Below are 19,186 nucleotides of genomic sequence, written 5' to 3' on the forward strand. Positions count from 1 at the left end.
CTACCGCGGTCCCTACTTCCTCAAGTGGAACTCCAGGTTGAGGAGTTACTCAAAATGCTGCCAAAAAGAACAAGTTAATAATAATTATTATTATTTTGAAGTTTTCATTATTGAAATGGTGATCATAACCATGATAAAGTGGTCTTAAAAAGTGATCGTGGAAACGATGGTAGTGGAAGTGTCATGTGGTGATTGTCACCAAGATGATAGTAGTAAAGTTGCTGCCTTTGGTGGCGGTGATAATAGTAGGGTTATAATTGTGGTGGCTAGGTGGTGGGGGTAGGGATGGGGGCAGTGGTGATTGGGTGGGGGAGATGGTCATAGTAAGGTGGGTGGAAGTGATTAATGATAGTCATTGTAATATGATGGATGGTAGAGTATAGCATTAGAGAATTGAGAAAAATGAAATTCATCAAAATCTTAGGTGAAAAGGTAACCTTTGGAGAGAAGTGTTGGAATCTAAAGGTCTTCGCCTAAGCCGATCAAAGACAGAATATATGGAGTGCAAGTTCAGTGCAAATGGAGGCCAAAACGAGTTAGGGGTGAGGATCGGAGATCAAGAAATACCAAAGAGCGACCGTTTTCGTTACCTAGGATCTATCTTGCAAAAGAACGGAGAATTAGATGGAGATCTCAACCATAGAATACAAGCTGGATGGATGAAGTGGAAGAGTGCATCCGGCGTGTTGTGTGACCGCCGTATGCCACTGAAGCTCAAGGGAAATTTTTATAGGACGGCAATAAGGCCGGCGATGCTGTATGGCACAGAATGTTGGGCGGTGAAGCATCAACACGTACACAAAATGGGTGTAGCGGAGATGAGGATGCTTCGTTGGATGTGTGGGCACACGAGAAAGGATAAGATTAGGAATGAGGATATCCGGGGTAAAGTAGGAGTAGCCGAAATTGAAGGAAAGATGAGAGAAAATCGGTTACGGTGGTTTGGACATGTGCAAAGAAGGCCTACTGACGCTCCGATTAGAAGATGCGACTATGGGACAGAGGTTCAGGGCCGAAGGGGCAGAGGAAGACCTAGGAAAACTTTGGAAGAGACCCTAAGAAAAGACTTAGAGTACTTGGATCTAACGGAGGACATGACACAGGACATAACACAATGGCGTTCTAAGATTCATATAGCCGATCCCACTCAGTGACTTGGATTTTCCAAGTCTCCAACCGAGAAGTTTTCCTCACTCGGGAAATTAAGGGAACACTACCTCAACCTATATGCTCCACTCACAAAACTTCAACATACAAGCTTCAACAAAAGAAAATTCAAAGAACTTAGCGAAGAAGGCTTTGGTGTATTTAACACAATACGTTGAAATGAAGGAAAGCTTATTTATTGATATCCCCGATAAGTTACAAATATGTACATATACTTGAGTCAAAATAAACAAACAAGAGGGAGCCTTCACAAAGGTTGCTTAGGAGAAGTCTCAGCAGTCGGTAGAGCCCCAGAAAGAGAAGGCACCGGAGGGGGATCATTCGGAGCCTCAGTACTGGACAAAACCCTAGAAGGAGGAGGCATCAGAGATTGATCATTTGGAACTTCATTACGCGGTACAGCCCCAGAAGACGAAGGCAATAAATGCCTTTGGAACAAACCCACAAATCTCTGATGATCAAGTAAAACCTGACCATCAGATTCCTTCATCTGGTCAAGCTTCCTCTTCATGTTTGTAGCATAGTCATGTGCGAGCCGGTGCAACTGTTTATTCTCATGCTTGAGCCCTCTAATCTCCTGTTTGAGACTCATCACTTCAGCCGCCAATGATTCAACTTGGCGGGTTCGAGCAAATAGGCGTTGGGCCATATTAGACACAGAACCTGCACACTGAACACTGAGAGCCAGAGAATCCTTAACAGACAACTCATCAGACCGTTTGGAAAGTAGTCTGTTATCTTTGGGAGTAAGAAGGTTCCTGGCCACTACCGCAGCGATCATATCATTCTTCATCACGGAATCCCCAACGGTAAGAGGACCAGTAGGGGAGACGAAGGATGGGCGCCATATGTTGTCTGGAGAAGGCGGGGCTGCCTCTTCAACAAGGTTCAAGTCAAAACGACGGTCGGAGGGGCCAGACATTTTCAAAGGTGTTGAAGAGAGAAGAGGTCGGACAAATCAAGATCTTAGAAGTGCAAGAATGGAGCTTCTACTGGTGGATATTCAAGTGTGCTTTGGAACTTAATGTCAGCCCCTATAAAAATCTGCACTCGACGAAGCTTCAGAAATCGAAGAGGCGCCTGCTCAGAAATCGAAGAGGCGTTTGCTTTCTCAAAAGCTGGGCTGCTCAGAGACCACGAGGGTCGATCTCAGAAATCGAAGAGGTGTTTGCTTTCTCAAAAGCTGGGCTGCTCAAAGACCACAAAGGCCGATCTCATAAATCGAAGAGGCTTGCTTTCTCAAAAGCTGGGCTGCTCAGAGACCACGAGGGCCGATTTCAGAAATCGAAGAGGCACCTACTTTTCCAGCCTTGTCAGCACCTGTCACACGCACACTCAGCTTTGCGGAAATTATGGGTATTCTGTCGAAGATTTCTGGCGAAGTAGAAAGCACATGAATCGTACTGTTCAATCACCCACTTCCCACACGCAACAGTAGCTCATGGGTACCACAGATAACTTTGCCAAAGTTCTCTGACAAAGTTGAGACACGTGAAGCTTGCAGCTCCCACTACATCGCTCTGACCAAGAAGGGTAAAAGAATTGCAAAGAAACAACACTAACAAAGTTTAGACACATAAATTTTGAAGGTCTAGCTACCATATTATTACCCACAAGGGTAAAGGAACAGTACCACTGCTGGATAATTGGAAAGTCCCGGTGTGTCAACCTCTGTGCTTCGTGGCAAGGTAGACTAGCAAACATGCCCAACCTTTACTCACATTCGAGAAAACACTCCTAACAAGATTGCTTGCTCCAAAATCGAAGAGGCACCGCCCTCCGAATCTCGAGAGCCAGACTCCCAACATGATTACTTTCTCAAAAATCGAAGAGAGGGTAAAGGAACAGTACCACTGCTGGATAATTGGAAAGTCCCTGTGTGTCAACCTTTGTGCTTCGTGGCAAGGTAGACTAGCAAACATGCCCAACCTTTACTCACATTCAAGAAAACACTCCCAACAAGATTGCTTGCTCCAAAATCGAAGAGGCACCGCCCTCCGAATCTCGAGAGCCAGACTCCCAACATGATTACTTTCTCAAAATCGAAGAGAGGGTAAAGGAACAGTACCACTGCTGAATAATTGGAAAGTCCCTGTGTGTCAACCTCTGTGCTTCGTGGCAAGGTAGACTAGCAAACATGCCCAACCTTTACTCACATTCGAGAAAACACTCCCAACAAGATTGCTTGCTCCAAAATCGAAGAGGCACGGCCCTCCGAATCTCGAGAGCCAGACTCCCAACATGATTACTTTCTCAAAAATCGAAGAGACACCGCTCTCCGAATCTCGAGAGCCAGACCCCCAGCAGGATTGCTTTCTCAAAAATCGAAGAGGCATCGTTCTCCGAATCTCGAGAGCCAGACCCCCGACAGGTCTGTAATCTTCACACGCAACATCAGCTTTCCAGATACCACAAACCACTTTTTCAAAGTGCTCTGACAGAATTAAAACATGTGAAGCTGGCAACTCCCACTACCGTGCTATAACCAAGCAGGGTAAAGGAATAGCATTATTACTTGATGTTAGGGAGACTCCTATATATGTCGACTTCCATCCCTAACGGACAGGCAGACCTGCAAAAATGCTCAACCCTTTCTCTTATCTGAGAGGGCACTCCCAACAAAGCCTTTCGAAATATTCAGCTTTCTTTCCCCCCGATAATACCTCTGTAAACAAGCTATACTAGAGCAAGAATATCTCATATCATCAGGGTTAAAAGCAAGAGTATCCCATATCATGCTTTTTCCCTGTCTTTTCCTTTGGCCTTGTTCTTACCTGCAAGACAAGGAGAAAGAGAGCAATCAGTCAACACTTGGAATCAAGCTTCCAGCCAGGAACTGACTGCCTGGAACCCCTTACCTGATTACTTACCTGGCATTGCTCTCGAGTACTCATCTTCAACATCTTATGTTTCCAGGGAAGATACCGCATCTGCCTGAGGAACAGATAGGGCAAGTGAGAAGGATACAAGGAAGCATGTGGAGACAAGCGTAACAGCACACGTGCCGATACATCCACTACTCTATCAAAAGCAAAAGTATCCCATATCAGCAGGGTCGAACGTACTCTAGATTTGATGGACTTGTTTTGACCCTCAAATTCTTCAGTCGGCCTTATACTCTGGAGGAAACCAGAAAACCCTCCAGCCCAGTTCAAGAATAAGCCTGTGGAAAGTTACTTCTTCAAAAGTAAAAGTATCCCATATCATCTCTCCTCATTTTTCTTCTCTTTATCCTTCATGCTGCCTGCAAGATAGGGAGAATGTGAACAATCAGCCGGAGCTCTGATTGCTTACCTTGTCTGTCACCTCTTTCAGCAGATCCCCCAGCTCGGCGACTTGGGGGACTCCTACTACATGGTTTGTATCTCGCTTGACCAAGCATGAAACTACAAGTAAGCTTCAAGTGAAATTGATACATTACCTTGTGCATCTCCACCAGTTACAGATACCACCCCTGGATGGAGGAAGAGTAATTCCAGAGAAGATGCCACATCTACCTATGAGACAGATAAGGCAAGTCAAGACGATACCACACTCCGGTACTTAGAAGTTTCGTGGCTACGAGATCATTCTCCCACAATATTTCCTAATGTCATTTGTACTAAATCATTCACTTGTACTCACTAAAGGAGAGCTTGAACCTATGTACTTGTGTAAACCCTTCACAATTAATGAGAACTTCTCTATTCCGTGGACGTAGCCAATCTGGGTGAACCACGTACATCTTGTGTTTGCTTTCCTATCTCTATCCATTTATGTACTTATCCACACTAATGACCGGAGCAATCTAGCGAAGATCACAAAAAGTGACCGTTTTCGCTACCTAGGATCTATCTTGCAAGAGAACGGAGAATTAGATGGAGATCTCAACCATAGAATACAAGCTGGATGGATGAAGTGTAAGAGTGCATCCGGCGTGTTGTGTGACCGTCGTAGGCCACTGAAGCTCAAGGGAAAATTTTATAGGACGGCAATAAGGCCAGCAATGTTGTATGGCACAGAATGTTGGGCGGTGAAGCATCAACGTACACAAAATGGGTGTAGCGGAGATGAGGATGCTTCGTGGAATGTATGGGCACACGAGAAAGGATAAGATTGGGAATTAGGATATCCGAGGTAAAGTAGGAGTAGCCAAAATTGAAGGAAATATGAGAGAAAATCGGTTCCGGTGGTTTGGACATGTGCAAAGAAGGCCTACTGACGCTCCGGTTCGAAAATGTGACTACGGGACAGAGGTTCGGGGCCGAAGGAGTAGAGGAAGACCTAGGAAAACTTTGAAAGAGACCCTAAGAAAAGACTTGAGTACTTGGATTTAACGGAGGACATGACACAAATGAGCGCAATGGCGTTCTAGGATTCATATAGCCGACCCCACTTAGTGGGAAAAGGCTTTGTTGTTGTTGTTGTTTGTAAGTTTTAAAGACTCACAAAAACTCATAATTAAATACCACAAGATTTTTATGACTTCTTAGAAGTCATAAAAGTTTATATGACGTTTGTTGACTCTTTAAAAATCTAAAGAAATGCTAAGAAGACTCTCTCAAAAGTATGACTCTCCATCAACTGTCTGCCTCCTAATGTTTTTGGTAAAAATTTATATTGAATGCACTTGAATTTGAGAGTCGAATAAAATCCATCAAACTCTATGTACAATACGCGCCCCACCCCTACATCAGATTAAAGTAAAATATCACTATTTAAAGTCATAATCTTTATTCAGTTTTGATTTCCCTAATATTCTTTTTATCAAATTGGAGTGCAGCGAACTTGTAATCATGTTAACTCTAACTAATTTTCATTTCTCTAATAATATATCATTATTATATTGGAATACATAAAACTTTAAAATCATGCTAATTTCAACCCAGTGTGAGCAATGCAAACCCATTAAATGGATATTATCAAGGATTTCACTTTGTAATAAGATTCGTTGAAAGATCATTACAACGATCATGTACATGATCACCAAAAAAATCGATATCGTTTGACGAAAATTGAGCATAGAAATTCCATCTCACCGTCGTATGTATTATGCTATGGACTCAACCTGTATCAATTTAATCAATGGAACGGTTTCCGGGTGTAACAAAATTAAGAAGAAAAATGAACTTATGACCTCATTCAACAGTTCTCCATTGCAGCTCAATCTGCACTTGACCATTCTTCGAGTCTATAAGATGGTATTTCTGATTGATTCGCTTGTTTGAAACGACATCCGTAAGAGTGATTTGAACATATCCCAGAGATTCCTGATTCCACAAAATACGAATGATTTCGTCAGATAATATAAACAAAACAAGGATGCGGAAAGAATTTTTCATAGCATCCGAAAGGAAAACTGCAAGTTCTTTTGGATAGAAAGTTGAGTGCAGGACAGGATACTGTGTGTTTAAACGGAGTGCAGTTGCTTGACATAGAAGGTATACACAACATTATCCAGGATGGGTGTCAATTTGCATACTAAGCAAAAATGAGACGTGATTCGCACCTTTCCATGCAGAAGGCCCATCCTCGACGAGGTGCTGACAACCTCCACATGTAGTTTGTCATTAGTAGGAGGTTCCTCACACATGAACTGAAAATCCTCTGCCCATCTTGGATCTCTGCTTTTCTTTAGTACCTGCACAGCTCAAAGGAAATTGATAAACATAACAAGAAACAATCTTAAAATCGCAGACTTTGGGCATTTTCTACGACTCCAAGATGCATACATTCTCAAGTGTATGTGTCTGTGTATGATAACTGATAAACATAAAGATGGTGCTCTCATACCTTGGTTCTCTTTTCCTCCCCTCTGAAAATAAGTCTTACAGACGGATTACAGTGGTGCTTTCCTTCAAGATCTTGACCTTCATGAACTACAACAACAAGCAAACCTCCACCAGGTGGCGTTCCCTCAGGAGCTTTCTGTACTGTCAGTGTTTCATCAAATCCTTTTTGCATGTCCTCCTCTTTGAAAGGTTTATAATGCAATTCCACTTCAAGCTGCCCCCGCTGCTTCTCATTTGTGGCATCATTCAAGTCCATGTTTTTAAGGAGGTCGAGAGTCATAACTTTTGGCTCATTGTGGGGTAGATCTTTCATAGGTACTACATTCATACCCATTTTATCATGTTTGCCCACCTACACAAGGTAAAATGCATCATATAGTGAAAGATTTTGTTGTTGATGCCCCGAGGACGTAGGCAAATAGCCAAACCACATTAATTCTTGGTGTTATTTGTCTTGATTATTTTGTTTTCGATTTTCAAGTTTGTTTTGTTTTGCCCATTCTTAAGTGCGATAACATACAATATGACTTTCGATGGTAAACTGGTATACCATACCTTCTCCCAGTCGTAAACAAGAAGTTCTAAAGCCTGAGACTCTGGATCTTTAACAACCAAGTTAAATTCCTCATTCCATTCAGGATTCAGGTTCTTGTGCTTGACAGTGGTCTTCTTTGAAGGCATATTGTTCTCGGTGAGCTTTAATTTCACATAAGGGTCTGAAGCACCAAGAAGATCCTTCTTTTTCAACTTCATTGCCCTCAGAACCTTCACATGGAGCATTCCTACAGGCCGGTTAAAGGCTCTGCAACATCGAATAACTTTGTCAGCCAAAACTCAAAGAAACAAAAAGTATGTAAGTCACAATAAATTTCAGACAAATATAGAGACGTACTTTGCTGGGTCCATTATTGGCACTTCGAGAGTTTTGGGCCACAGATACATGTTAGCAACCTGATCTTTGATTAGCTCCTGCAGAAAAACCGTTTCTAACACAGTTAAAACTACTATTATGAAACTGATAAGCATAACACCATGATTAAGAATAAGTTGATCACATATGTGCAAAGAACAGAAACAGAGAAAGACATTGACATTCTACCTGGACGAATCTATAAAGGCCAGGTATTGACATAAGATCAGCGCCCAAAAGCTTTAATCCGAAATCAACATAAGGCTGCAAAACCACAAGAAAATAATCATGGAAAAGATTGAAGAATTAGCACTGGAAAGCATAAGATCTACATAAGCTCTTATGGAAAACACTAAACAGATTCAACAAAGAATATATTTTTGACGAAAGACAATCCTGAATATACATAATCAGGCTTGATCTGGACTTCCAAAAAATGAACATTGTAATGTGTGTACCGTAAAACTTGTAAAATAAAGAGGAGCTTCGACATCATAATAGAATAGAACTATGTAGTTGTGGTTACAATACTGTAGCCATCACGAAGAAAACAATGGCAACTTCCTTGAAAACAAGATATGTACATATATAGTTCTATGTTATTAAGACCCAAAGGGCCAGTACGACACCACAATTAAATTTTTACTTCACCAAAACACAAACCTTATCCATGAGAGACACGTTTATTTGTGCGAAACAAGGAAAGCTTGGAACCAACGGCTTCAAAGTGATACGTGGTGCAACAAAAACTTGTAAATCCAGTACCTGAAGTGAAGCAAACAGTACAACATTAATAGAAGCAATACTATCTCCCTGCCTCAATTCAAGGACACAAAAAAATTAACAGTAGAACATATTCCTAGCACAGAACAGAAAACCTGAACGGTTGCTTTCATTCCAAATGCTTTAGCAGCAACAAGGACATTAGGGTTTCCAGCCCATTTTATGGAGGGTTCCATAATCAACTCTTTCTCATCAGTGACATAAACTTTCATGCCTAAAACCAATAAGATGCAAAAAAAATGAATGTGATGTTTGGAAAACACTTTTTACATAATATGTGTGTGTGTATGTATACACACACGCACATATAGAGTTCAAGAAGACAGTGAACTGCCAAAGCTGGAATGGAAGTTCCTAATAACTCTCTGATGAGGTGTTTGTGATAGAGAACCTCTAAAGTGGAATATCAAGTTAACGAACCTTGGAAAGTCGGTGGTAAGGAACCTAAAGTCAGTGTTTCAAACTCAACAGATTCAATCTTGTAATTTGGAATTTCCTTAGCAATTATGGGCTTTGCAATTTCTTTTGCAGTCTTGCAGATTGCCTATAGAAGAATAAAACAGAAAGCCATGAAGCATCAATAAAAAGTCAAGATTATATGAGAAAAGCAAAGGAGCTATATAAGTTTCAAGCACCTTGTCCAGATACGGCCACATATATTCAAGAAATCTGTTTAGCCAGTCAAGCTTCACATGGGAAAAAAGAAAATGTCAAAGAGAATTTAAATGCTATAACACCATGCTATTTAACATTATGAAAGAATAGTTACTGACACGATCGTAGTCTGGATTTTTCACCCACTGAGGTATCTCGGGCAGCATACGCTGCAATGTCTCCGTATCTTGATCAACCAAGGGACGAATTTCAGGATTCTGACAAACACAATTCAAACTATTAGAGTTACACAAACAAAGATAGACATGTCATATTTTTCCACAAATAGGCAACAAACACTGTGCATCAACTTCTTTTCTCGTTTGTTCCAATCTTTTCTTTATCTACAGTTATAATCTAGTAAAAGTTACTTTAAACCAAACAAAAACAGTGAGTCGATAATTTAATAAATGGACACATTCGTGTAGTACTGAGTTGATACTTTAGCAATGCTGGACACAGAGCACCTATTGACCAAAAAAAAACAAAGAACACAGAGCACCTATACTGCTTGTTTCATGAAAGTCAAGCTAAATTTAAAAATCTCTCCAACTACATCAGCATCTAAATCCAGAAGATATTTATTTTTTACCAAAATACTATATAAAAAAAATGCAGATAGCAATGCTGCAACACACACTCACTGTATACACATACATATAATATAGTATCTATATATATGTATGTATCGACATACACACACATGTACACATATTATATTAGGATTTTACCAAAGGTGTCCTAGAAATTGACCTAACTTATCAGTTTGATCCCTCAATTTAAAAATCGATCAATGTCATCTCTGAATTTGACTCCCGCACATCATGATTAAATGAAGAAATCCCACAACATATTAATCAAAACCCATTTACACGGATGAAGAAAATAAGGAAACCCAGAGCAATCAAAGAAGATAAGAACAAATCACATTACATGTTGAGGAATAATCAAAACCCAAAACAAAAAAAATTCCAAAAATATAAACAAATATAAACGAAAAATGACGATATTATATTATATATATCAGAAAACAGAAAACAGGAATGGAAAGAGAGGACCACCTGAACATCAGAAGATTGGACATAGATGAACAGGAAATATCCAGCTACGAGGCCAATTGAAATCCCGAGTCCGAATCCGCAGAGCCCAAAAATCGTACTGAAGAACCCCATTTGTTCAATTAACCAAACCCAAATCACGATTTTCTTGCGCTAATCTCTATGTCTTCCAGCTTTTCAGATCAGTTAATCACTGTATTAACATCGCCTAATTACGTAATCTTTGAATATTGAAATTGTTTAGTTTGCATTCCATTTTGTAAAGCACGAGGGGAAGGACTTGGTCTTGATTCGTTAGATTAAAATTTGCGATTGAATAGAATAATCCACCGTTCTTTGAGAAGCCGTGGACAAATTATAATCTAATTATATAATTATATATAAAAGTGCCTAGCCTCACATGAGCACATGAGCCTACGTCTTACGTCGGACGGACGCCTCGCCTACCAGCCGGCAAATGCGCACATTTTTTTAATATGACCGGATATTTAAAAAAAACAAAGGTTTAAAATATTGAAATTAATAAAAAAGAAACTATGCTTTTTTTATTATCTCCAATAAAAAGGATTAAATCATTGCATGACGACGTTAGATTAATAAGCAACACCCAAAACCAAAAATCCCTAAAATATAACAAATATAAACGAAAACTGGTGATATTTTGTCAGAGTACAAGAATGTGAGGATCACCTCCACCTGAACATCGAAAGATTGGACATAGATGAACAGGAAATATCCAACGAAGTGGCCCTTTTATCATAGTGGTAGAAAAATGTTAAGTCATTGCATGAGTACGTAAGTTCAAATCTCGTCGATGACTAATCTAACACCTAATCTAACAAAATCTATCGTTCGTTACAAAAAAAAAAAAAAAAAAAAAAAAAAAACAGATGAGTGTCCTCTCCGGATCCTCTTTGCGATGATTCTAAGATCAATTCATCATAATCATTCATCGTTCATCGTGCGGTCAGCTTTCGTTAGAAATTCATGTTCTTTGATATTTGCAAAAGCAACAGCAAAAGAAACTTTTAAGAGAGTATATGAAAGAGAGGTAGTAAATGTTCATGTCACTATGTTCGCCTGTGGCAATTATTCATAAGGGATCAAGGTAATCTCCAGCCGGAAAGAAAAAGGAAGATCGAGGTAATCAGTTCAGCAAGTCGACAACTTCTAGGACTCTACTTGGCTCTTTTGTGAGCTTCATACAAGTAGCCTAGGCTCACAACAACAGCAGCAACCGCGACTCCTACCGCTCCTTGTGCCAGTATGGTGCTGTCCTTAGCAGTTGTCTTTGAGGAAGTGGGGTTTGGAGTAAACCCGAGCTCTGAAAGTTTCTTATGCGATTCAGCATAATCTCTAAAAAATGCTTCCGCATCCTGTCATACGCCAAATTTAGCAAAAGTAAGAAAAAGAATGTCAAATAAAAAAAGCATAAATAAACCCACAACGATAGCTAATTTTATAAAGTTCAATCACTCCAACCAAACACAAAATTGGGGTTCGGTATCCGCTGCAAAATGTAAAACTTAACCCTATTAGCCTCAGCTTTTAAGTGGCCATGATGCCAGAAGAGGTGTTCTGTTACTGCTTAATAATGAGCCTGGTTTAACCCAATATCGGTTAATATCAATTCAGAGAAAAGGCTAGCCCAAATTGAAGAAGAAAAGGGGAGATGGTTTACTTGAGTAAGCTCCATTTTCAATCCCGACGAAACCTGTTTTTATTGGATTGCTTACAATTTACAAGGGCTTATAAGAAATTAAGATCTAATAAAGTAAACCATCTTATAAACAACTCAACCTAAATCTAGCATTTTTCCAAGTGGTTGGCAGGTCAGGGGTGATCAAATTACGCACCACCAGAACATGGGTGAGCCACATTTGATTATTTTTTAAATTAGTGTCAATCGACAATATTAAAGTAGCTCTAAACAAACAGTGTAAGTATGTAAATATAATCAAGCAGTGATAAATAACCCAACACTATTTATCAGAAAAATAGGACTGAAACAAGCCCAAACCCAAATTACCTTTGCATACAGATCAACATATTTACGGAACTCAGGATCCTCCACTAAAGCTGCATCTGTCGGAAGTTTCAACAACCCCTCGGACTCCTCGTTCAACAGTTCACTGTCAACAATGAGTAGCAACAAATGTTCATATCCACGTGCAAGCATAATGACATAAATTGATAAATTTTCACCAATTTTTCAAGTCTTACACAAAGTATGAGTTATCAAACTGCAGAGGTTCCTTAGTCCAAGGACCATCAAAACCAGATCTGTCTGGATGTGCCCTTCCCTACAAGACCAGAGCAAATGAAGCAGAGTAAACATGTCTATATAATACCAAAGAAGACCGTATATAGATGCATTAAGGAGGAAGAATTACCAGTGTATGACCCCCAGATAGTGCAACAATATCCTTGTCAGACAGCCCCATTCTATAAAACTTTTCCCTCAAATGTGGTGCACCTATTATCAAAACATAAAAGACACTGACAAGAAATTAAACTTCTTTTAATGAACAACAAAAAATTCATCTCCCAAACAAGCAAAGTATGCCAACTTCTTATACATCTCCAGCATTCTTAACACATTAACAAAGCTCGAAGATGGGAAGGAGTGGGTTGAGTTTTAACATGGAGCAAGTTATAGAAATTCCATGGAATAACAGAGGAATCCCACCATGCAAACCAATCTGAACTTAAGAGAATATATTAGTGGTGTGACAACAAAAATGAGTCATGTTAAAAAAAAAAGCTGGAAAGCCTCAGTTGTTTCCGTGGCCTTGTTGAGCTCTACGGGAAATCTGTGCACGCTAATGACTACAACTATTTGCATTAAGAGCTTGCAACCAACACCGAGAACGACATATTGAGGACATGTACCATGTTAGCATGTTACACATCCTGACATGGATACAAAGCTGCTCAACAAGTATTTCTGACTCTTATAAACTTAGAAGTTTGCTACACATAAATCATTAATGCCAAAATATAACAGAGATGTTATTAGAAAACTGTTCATCTACTCTAACCAGAAACTTCTTAGTCTCTGCTATGTAAATGCATACAATTTATGAATTATAATCCAATTAAAATGCAACCATATAAGAAATATAAAAATTGGGAAAATTAAATATTGAAGAAGATATCTAAGGTATTGGAATAAACCTCGTTTAGCATCTGGAAGTCGTCCTTCCTTAGGAGAAATTTTAGAATCCTATGAAAAAGTACAAAAAAGCAGATGAAAACTTGAAAGTAATGATAAGGAAACTTGCTATGTTTCTTGAAATAAGTGATCACTGACCACAACATACCTTCCTGCCTGAAGAAAAATCAATGACAGGGCCTCCAGTGACCTCAACTGCAACAACACCCGCAAGCTGAAAATACAAGTAATCATGCCCCTTAATCACTACTTTCATTGAAGAATCCATGCTATCTTCGACACATTAAGGAAAAACTGTGGTGATCTTTGTAAAACCTCTTCATTTGCAAATAATTTGATGAACTACAATTATATTACAGGCTGAGTAAATCTTTCAGAACTATAATCACCTGGTATAGGTCTGCATATGTAATCCTTGGATGCTTCGACTTCACTTCCTCTGACATAAAAGAGAAGCACCAGTCAACAATACCCCGAATTGTATATCCATTTAAAAGCATGACTCTCAAATGCATTATTTGTATGTACTCTTTGTAGATTGGGTAAATTGCGGTTTGACCCACTGAACTATCACCCCAGTTGATATTGACGCCCTAAACTGTTTTTTTGGTAAATTAACCCCTTGAACTAATTAAAATCAGTCAATTAACCCCTTGCCGTTAGATTGCGGAATCAATTCCGTCAAATTCAATGGCAAATTAGTCATTTCGTCATCAATTATTACTTGTCAGCTATAACCACCGATAAAATTTTGACACAAGGACGTAGAATAATTCAAAAACATATAGAATAATGAGAAAACATATAAAAACCAAACATTTACATAACGGACCATATCAAATTGTCATTACAAATTATTTTGTTTTCAAATGTCATAAGTTCATTGGTGGTTATAGTTGACAAGTAAGAATTGATGAAGAAAAGACTAATTTTCCTTTGAATTTGACGAAATAGTGGATTGAATCTACCGATAAGGGGTCAATTGGCTGATTTCAAATAATTCAAGGGTTAATTCACCCAAAAAATAGTTCAGGGGGTCAATTTCAACTGGAGTAATAGTTCAAGGGATCAAATGGCAGTTTACCCTTGTAGAGTTAATGATCATACAATTTTTGTATAATGGACAAACGAATGACACTGTAGTTACATATATATTGAAACATGTAAGGCACCTTGGAGACAACCTAATATGCTACATAATGACAACTTTAATACACGGTTGCTTACTATGATTTCATTACAGTTTTCTTATCAGTTTCATTTAAAAATGAGAAACCGAAGCAAACACAAGCATGCAGTATGCACATTGTCTTGAGTTGCATATACAAGACCGTAAAACCATCTAAATTCGTTAAATGCTTGGCATTAAGGACTTCCGCTATCTGAATTGCAAACAAAGACCAATTGTAGCACCGATAAACTCATATAAACAGCCAACGAACCATTAAAGCTTGCATAGCATGTCATATGACAAAAAAAATTACAATCATCTTGATTCTCGCTTCTCATATACAGAATTGCATGTTGTTTAAATGAATTACTGAATTTTTTTTTTTTTACAGCTACAAGATCAACTGATCAAGTTTAGAAAATTGAATACCGATTGACGATACGAAACAGCAGAAATGAACATACCACAAAAATCAATAGCCTTCTTCAAACCATTATTGGAACCATGAGAGTACTCCTCCTCGTTCCGAATCGAACCATTCGGCCCACCCGTCTTCGTCTTGGCATCGTAGGTCCCAGCATCGTGCCACCTACAAATTCACACCTCCAAAAACAATCAATCATAACTCCAATAGATTCGATACAAACAATGACATGCAATGCAAATGCTGCGATAGTTATGTTTGGCTACTGAGAAAACGCAAGAAACGGATTCGGATTTTTCATTTATCGAAAATTTTATCGATCGGGAAACAAACAGAAAAAGAGAGAGAGAGAGAGAGAGAGCTTACGCCAAGCGGAGCATGATCGGAGCGCAGCTTCGGCTGTAAATGAGAGCGCGGAGATCGCGGCGAGCCTTGTCGATTTCTTTGAGGTACTCTTTGTCAACGAGCGGCGACGTCATCGGAACCGGAAGTGAGTGCTCGACTGTGACTCGGGCCGAAGAGAGAGGACGATGATTGTGATAGTGCGACTGGACAAATGCGGTTTTGAGAGAGAGAGAGAGAGAGGGGGGGGTAGAGAGCGAGAACGGAAGGCCCAGCAAACGAGGAGTTGTACTGACCGTGCTCACAAGGTCATAATTGTCATTTCACCATTCTCAGGATTAGAAAATTCGAGTTCAATTAATTTACCATTTCTTGGATAACTCCCGTCACGGGTCTACAAACTAACCCGTGTTTTGCACCAGTGCTTCTCATTTCGAAGTTAGTTTACTTCAGAAAGATTGAAGGATTAAACTATAATTTGGGATAAAGAAGCAAAGGATGAAAAGTTCCAAGTGTTTTACTCTAACAAGTTTATTGACTTAAGTAAAATAAACTTAGCAAAATATTTCTTAAGGTATCTAAGTCCTTCTAAGAATATAGAAGCGCGTTCTTCCTCGCATCCAGCTTTTCAGTTATGTATCTGGAACTCCGACCAAAGGTTCACAATATGGGTCGAAATCCTAAAGATCATATCTTTGAGAAACAAGCAAGCAGCACTTGCGGAAGTTGGCTAGCTCCAAATCAAGCAAACAGTTTGAAGGTTGTTTTGTTACGCATTACACAAAAGTTATTATGGGATGATTCACTCATGATCTGTTGGTAACTATTCATCTTCAAAGTGGAGCCCTCTCTCAGAAGCATAGTTAGGAGAAATTATGAGACTATTATTGTCTGAGACCATGACATGTGACACCTCGGGTGGCAAGAAGGACCGGAAGACCCATAGCCCTAAAGCGTAGTCCAATAACCTTAGTCTAGTAGGCTAGGCTTATGCCCATTGAAGATATGACTTGTCTCTCAAGTAAGGAAACTCTAATTCAAGTCAAATTAGGATATCTTGGGGATAGGCAGCGTAGTCATAATCCTAGAATAATTGGATATATGTCCTAGATTCTCTCCTATATAGACTCCCGATTTAATTGGGATTCCTTTCTCTACAAGAATTCTCAATATCTTTATAAATAATCTAGCCTGGTATTTATCAGAGGACATTTCTCTCAACCTTTCTATGTTCATCTCTCTCAAGTTTGATATTCTCTATAAGACTACGACACACATATTCTCTCTATGCCTACGTAGGCTCATCATGCATACACATTGCCGTCTCTGCAAAGACACTTCCATGTAGAACTCATCTCCTTAACGACCAGTGATAGGCTTTTAGTCAAGGATGGTACATGATGTCTTGCATATCAAACCATTCTTTCTTAGAATTATACATGTGGTTTGATTCTCCTTTCCCAGAGATATGTAGGCAATCCAATCTAGATTTAACAATACCTCAAATCAACCTCATTCTCCTATCGCCAGAGATCATTGGCAATTTCGACTAGATTTCACCCACCAAAAAACTTACATAACATAAAACATCATTGTAATAGTGCACTCGTGTCATATAAATCACTAAAAGACATCAAGGTGTTCTCCAAGGGAAATGTCATATATGACATGCTCGACCCCGATATCCTCCAAACACCAGGGTAGGCACGTGCTGGCCGACACCCGAAGGTGACGAAGCCATACTTACATGCATGAGAACTATGAAGAAAGAACGAACATAAATAAAACTCGTAAATTTAATTATAATGAATATGCAATTGTGGAACGTGTTCAGAGCATACAACTAAACCAGAACATTGAAGAAGGAATATCATAAAAATGTACAAACACAGAAATGGGTCATACATTGAGAGGACTCGAAGATAATGATGCGGGAGTGCCTTGACGCTGGGATTGTACACCTCGATTCTAAGTCTTGAGAGGGGCGCAAAACAAAACATGAGTGGACCAAGTTTATATATAAGTAATACTAAAACAGTTATTCTTCAACGTACTAACCCCCAGTTTAGAAAACTCATATAGCATAATAAGTAATAGGTTTTCCGAAAACCCCAGCATGCCATAAAACCTTCATAAAACATATATCATATATAGTGTGCTTAATAGCATCATGAAGACATATATATATATATGTGTGTGTGTATATATATATATATATATCTTCATTCACCCGAAGGCATTTCATCACCTGCCTGTAGGCATATATAAATATCTTTCAACCGAAGCCATATATAAGTATATTCTGCCGTATGCACTACATCCCTTGGTTGAAGCCATATATAAGTATCTTCCGAACGAAGCCATCTACAAACGCCCAGCCGAAGCCATATATAAGTATCTTCCGCCCATAGGCACATATAAGCACATAAAATCATAAACATAATATTTCCAAAATATATCTCATCAGAGCTCAATAGCTCAAATATCATATCATAAATCATGTTCATAGTATATAATCATATATCTTTCAAAGAATGTAAATCCAACAAAGCATGATATTCCATAAAGCGTAAATCCGATTTACTCAAAAACGTTTCATAAGACGTAGTCATAAAATCATGCTTTCATATATGCATTTCTAATAATAAATCATGCTTTTTAGAAGGGGTCCACTCACCTTACTTTGTTATTGAAGAGCCATGCAAACTAGGTAGGACAGAAACGCCACTAACAAAAGCACATAAGCACATAAAGTGACCAATTAATAAAACTCTACTAACATGATTGAATTTGGGAAAACGGACGTCGAAAACAAATTCAGGACGTCGAAATACCCTAAGAGGGGTCCAGGGCAAATTTCGTAAAAGTCAATAAGAATATTCCATAAATATTTCAGAGAATATTTCCTGACAAAATATTCTGTAACTCACCGTGGTTTGGCCGGAAAACACCTTGAAAGTGGCGAAGGTCACTGAAAATTGGGTAAACTTTAAAAGGTTATAACTTCCTCATTTCTTAGCCAAATCGAACTCATAATATGTCAAAACGAAGCTTCAGACGAGAGGAATAAGATTATGCCTATTCGAAAGCCAAAAGGTGACTGGAGATGGTCGAAAAATACCTGCAAACACACTGGTCTCGCAGGTAAACTGGGGAAGAGTCCCCTCACCATTTCTAGGTTCGTGGGGTTCACACAAAGGGTGGGGGATGGTGGTGTGTAGCAGTTGTTGTTGTTGTGTTTGTGTGCTTTCCCAAAGATGGGAGGTTAGAGAGAGAGAGAGAGATGAGATAAATGAGAGAAGAGAGAGTGAGAGAGCCTTACAAGGGAGAAGAGAGGGAAAAAGAAAGAGGGAATCGGGGACCAAAAACAGAGGTGGGCCCTACGTGGCACACCAAATAAGACCAAAAATCAAACATTTAAAATAAATGCCCCAACTAAAGCGAAATTACAAAATTACCTTCGACGTTCCGTAAAATCCAGGACAGGTCGTTACAATCTACCCCCATTAAGAAAATTTCGTCCTCAAAATTTGAAATAACTTGTTATACATAAATGCTCGAAGATATGCCACACCGTTGCAATCAGGTTGCAATGATTCCTCTTTCATGCCTCCAAGCTCATACCTTCTTCCCCTATCAATATAAAAGTATAATCATACTTTATAAAGATATAAAGTCGAAAATATATAATAACGTAAGGTCAAAAATATGTACGCACATTAAGATAACGT

At 39.1% G+C, this 19,186-nt stretch overlaps 2 protein-coding genes across 2 annotated transcripts; both read right to left on the reverse strand.

The window, feature by feature from the left end:
* Positions 1 to 6,037: 6,037 nt before the first annotated feature.
* On the reverse strand, positions 6,038 to 10,695 carry LOC103440812 (synaptotagmin-2-like). The gene is made up of 12 exons (XM_029102195.2): positions 10,347 to 10,695; positions 9,405 to 9,503; positions 9,267 to 9,317; positions 9,052 to 9,175; positions 8,727 to 8,845; positions 8,512 to 8,613; positions 8,038 to 8,112; positions 7,831 to 7,907; positions 7,494 to 7,740; positions 6,940 to 7,290; positions 6,656 to 6,787; positions 6,038 to 6,416 (listed from the first exon to the last, which is right to left on the reverse strand). The coding sequence occupies exons 1-12, from the start codon at positions 10,455 to 10,457 to the stop codon at positions 6,285 to 6,287; spliced, it is 1,620 nt and encodes a 539-aa protein (XP_028958028.1). The 5' UTR covers positions 10,458 to 10,695; the 3' UTR covers positions 6,038 to 6,284.
* A 620-nt stretch (positions 10,696 to 11,315) lies between these two features.
* LOC103410608 (L-ascorbate peroxidase 3-like) lies at positions 11,316 to 15,739 on the reverse strand. Its single transcript, XM_029102196.2, has 9 exons — positions 15,480 to 15,739; positions 15,154 to 15,278; positions 13,908 to 13,957; positions 13,667 to 13,732; positions 13,521 to 13,569; positions 12,737 to 12,819; positions 12,567 to 12,646; positions 12,373 to 12,475; positions 11,316 to 11,719 (listed from the first exon to the last, which is right to left on the reverse strand). The coding sequence occupies exons 1-9, from the start codon at positions 15,590 to 15,592 to the stop codon at positions 11,522 to 11,524; spliced, it is 867 nt and encodes a 288-aa protein (XP_028958029.2). The 5' UTR covers positions 15,593 to 15,739; the 3' UTR covers positions 11,316 to 11,521.
* Positions 15,740 to 19,186: the final 3,447 nt, after the last annotated feature.

Source organism: Malus domestica, chromosome 05 (genome assembly GCF_042453785.1).
Source record: "Malus domestica chromosome 05, GDT2T_hap1".
NCBI lineage: Eukaryota > Viridiplantae > Streptophyta > Magnoliopsida > Rosales > Rosaceae > Malus > Malus domestica.

Bases quoted from the DNA above. Each gene is read 5' to 3' on its own strand.
- LOC103410608 (XM_029102196.2), bottom strand. From the start codon at position 15,592: ATGACGTCGCCGCTCGTTGACAAAGAGTACCTCAAAGAAATCGACAAG. The intron at 15,279-15,479 runs GTAAGCTCTCTC...GTGAATTTGTAG, and splicing joins CCGATCATGCTCCGCTTGGC to GTGGCACGATGCTGGGACCT. The intron at 12,647-12,736 runs GTAATTCTTCCT...CTGGTCTTGTAG, and splicing joins TATCTGGGGGTCATACACTG to GGAAGGGCACATCCAGACAG.
- LOC103440812 (XM_029102195.2), bottom strand. From the start codon at position 10,457: ATGGGGTTCTTCAGTACGATTTTTGGGCTCTGCGGATTCGGACTCGGG. The intron at 9,504-10,346 runs GTGGTCCTCTCT...TGTGTTTGTCAG, and splicing joins TCCAATCTTCTGATGTTCAG to AATCCTGAAATTCGTCCCTT. The intron at 9,318-9,404 runs GTCAGTAACTAT...TCCCATGTGAAG, and splicing joins AAAATCCAGACTACGATCGT to CTTGACTGGCTAAACAGATT.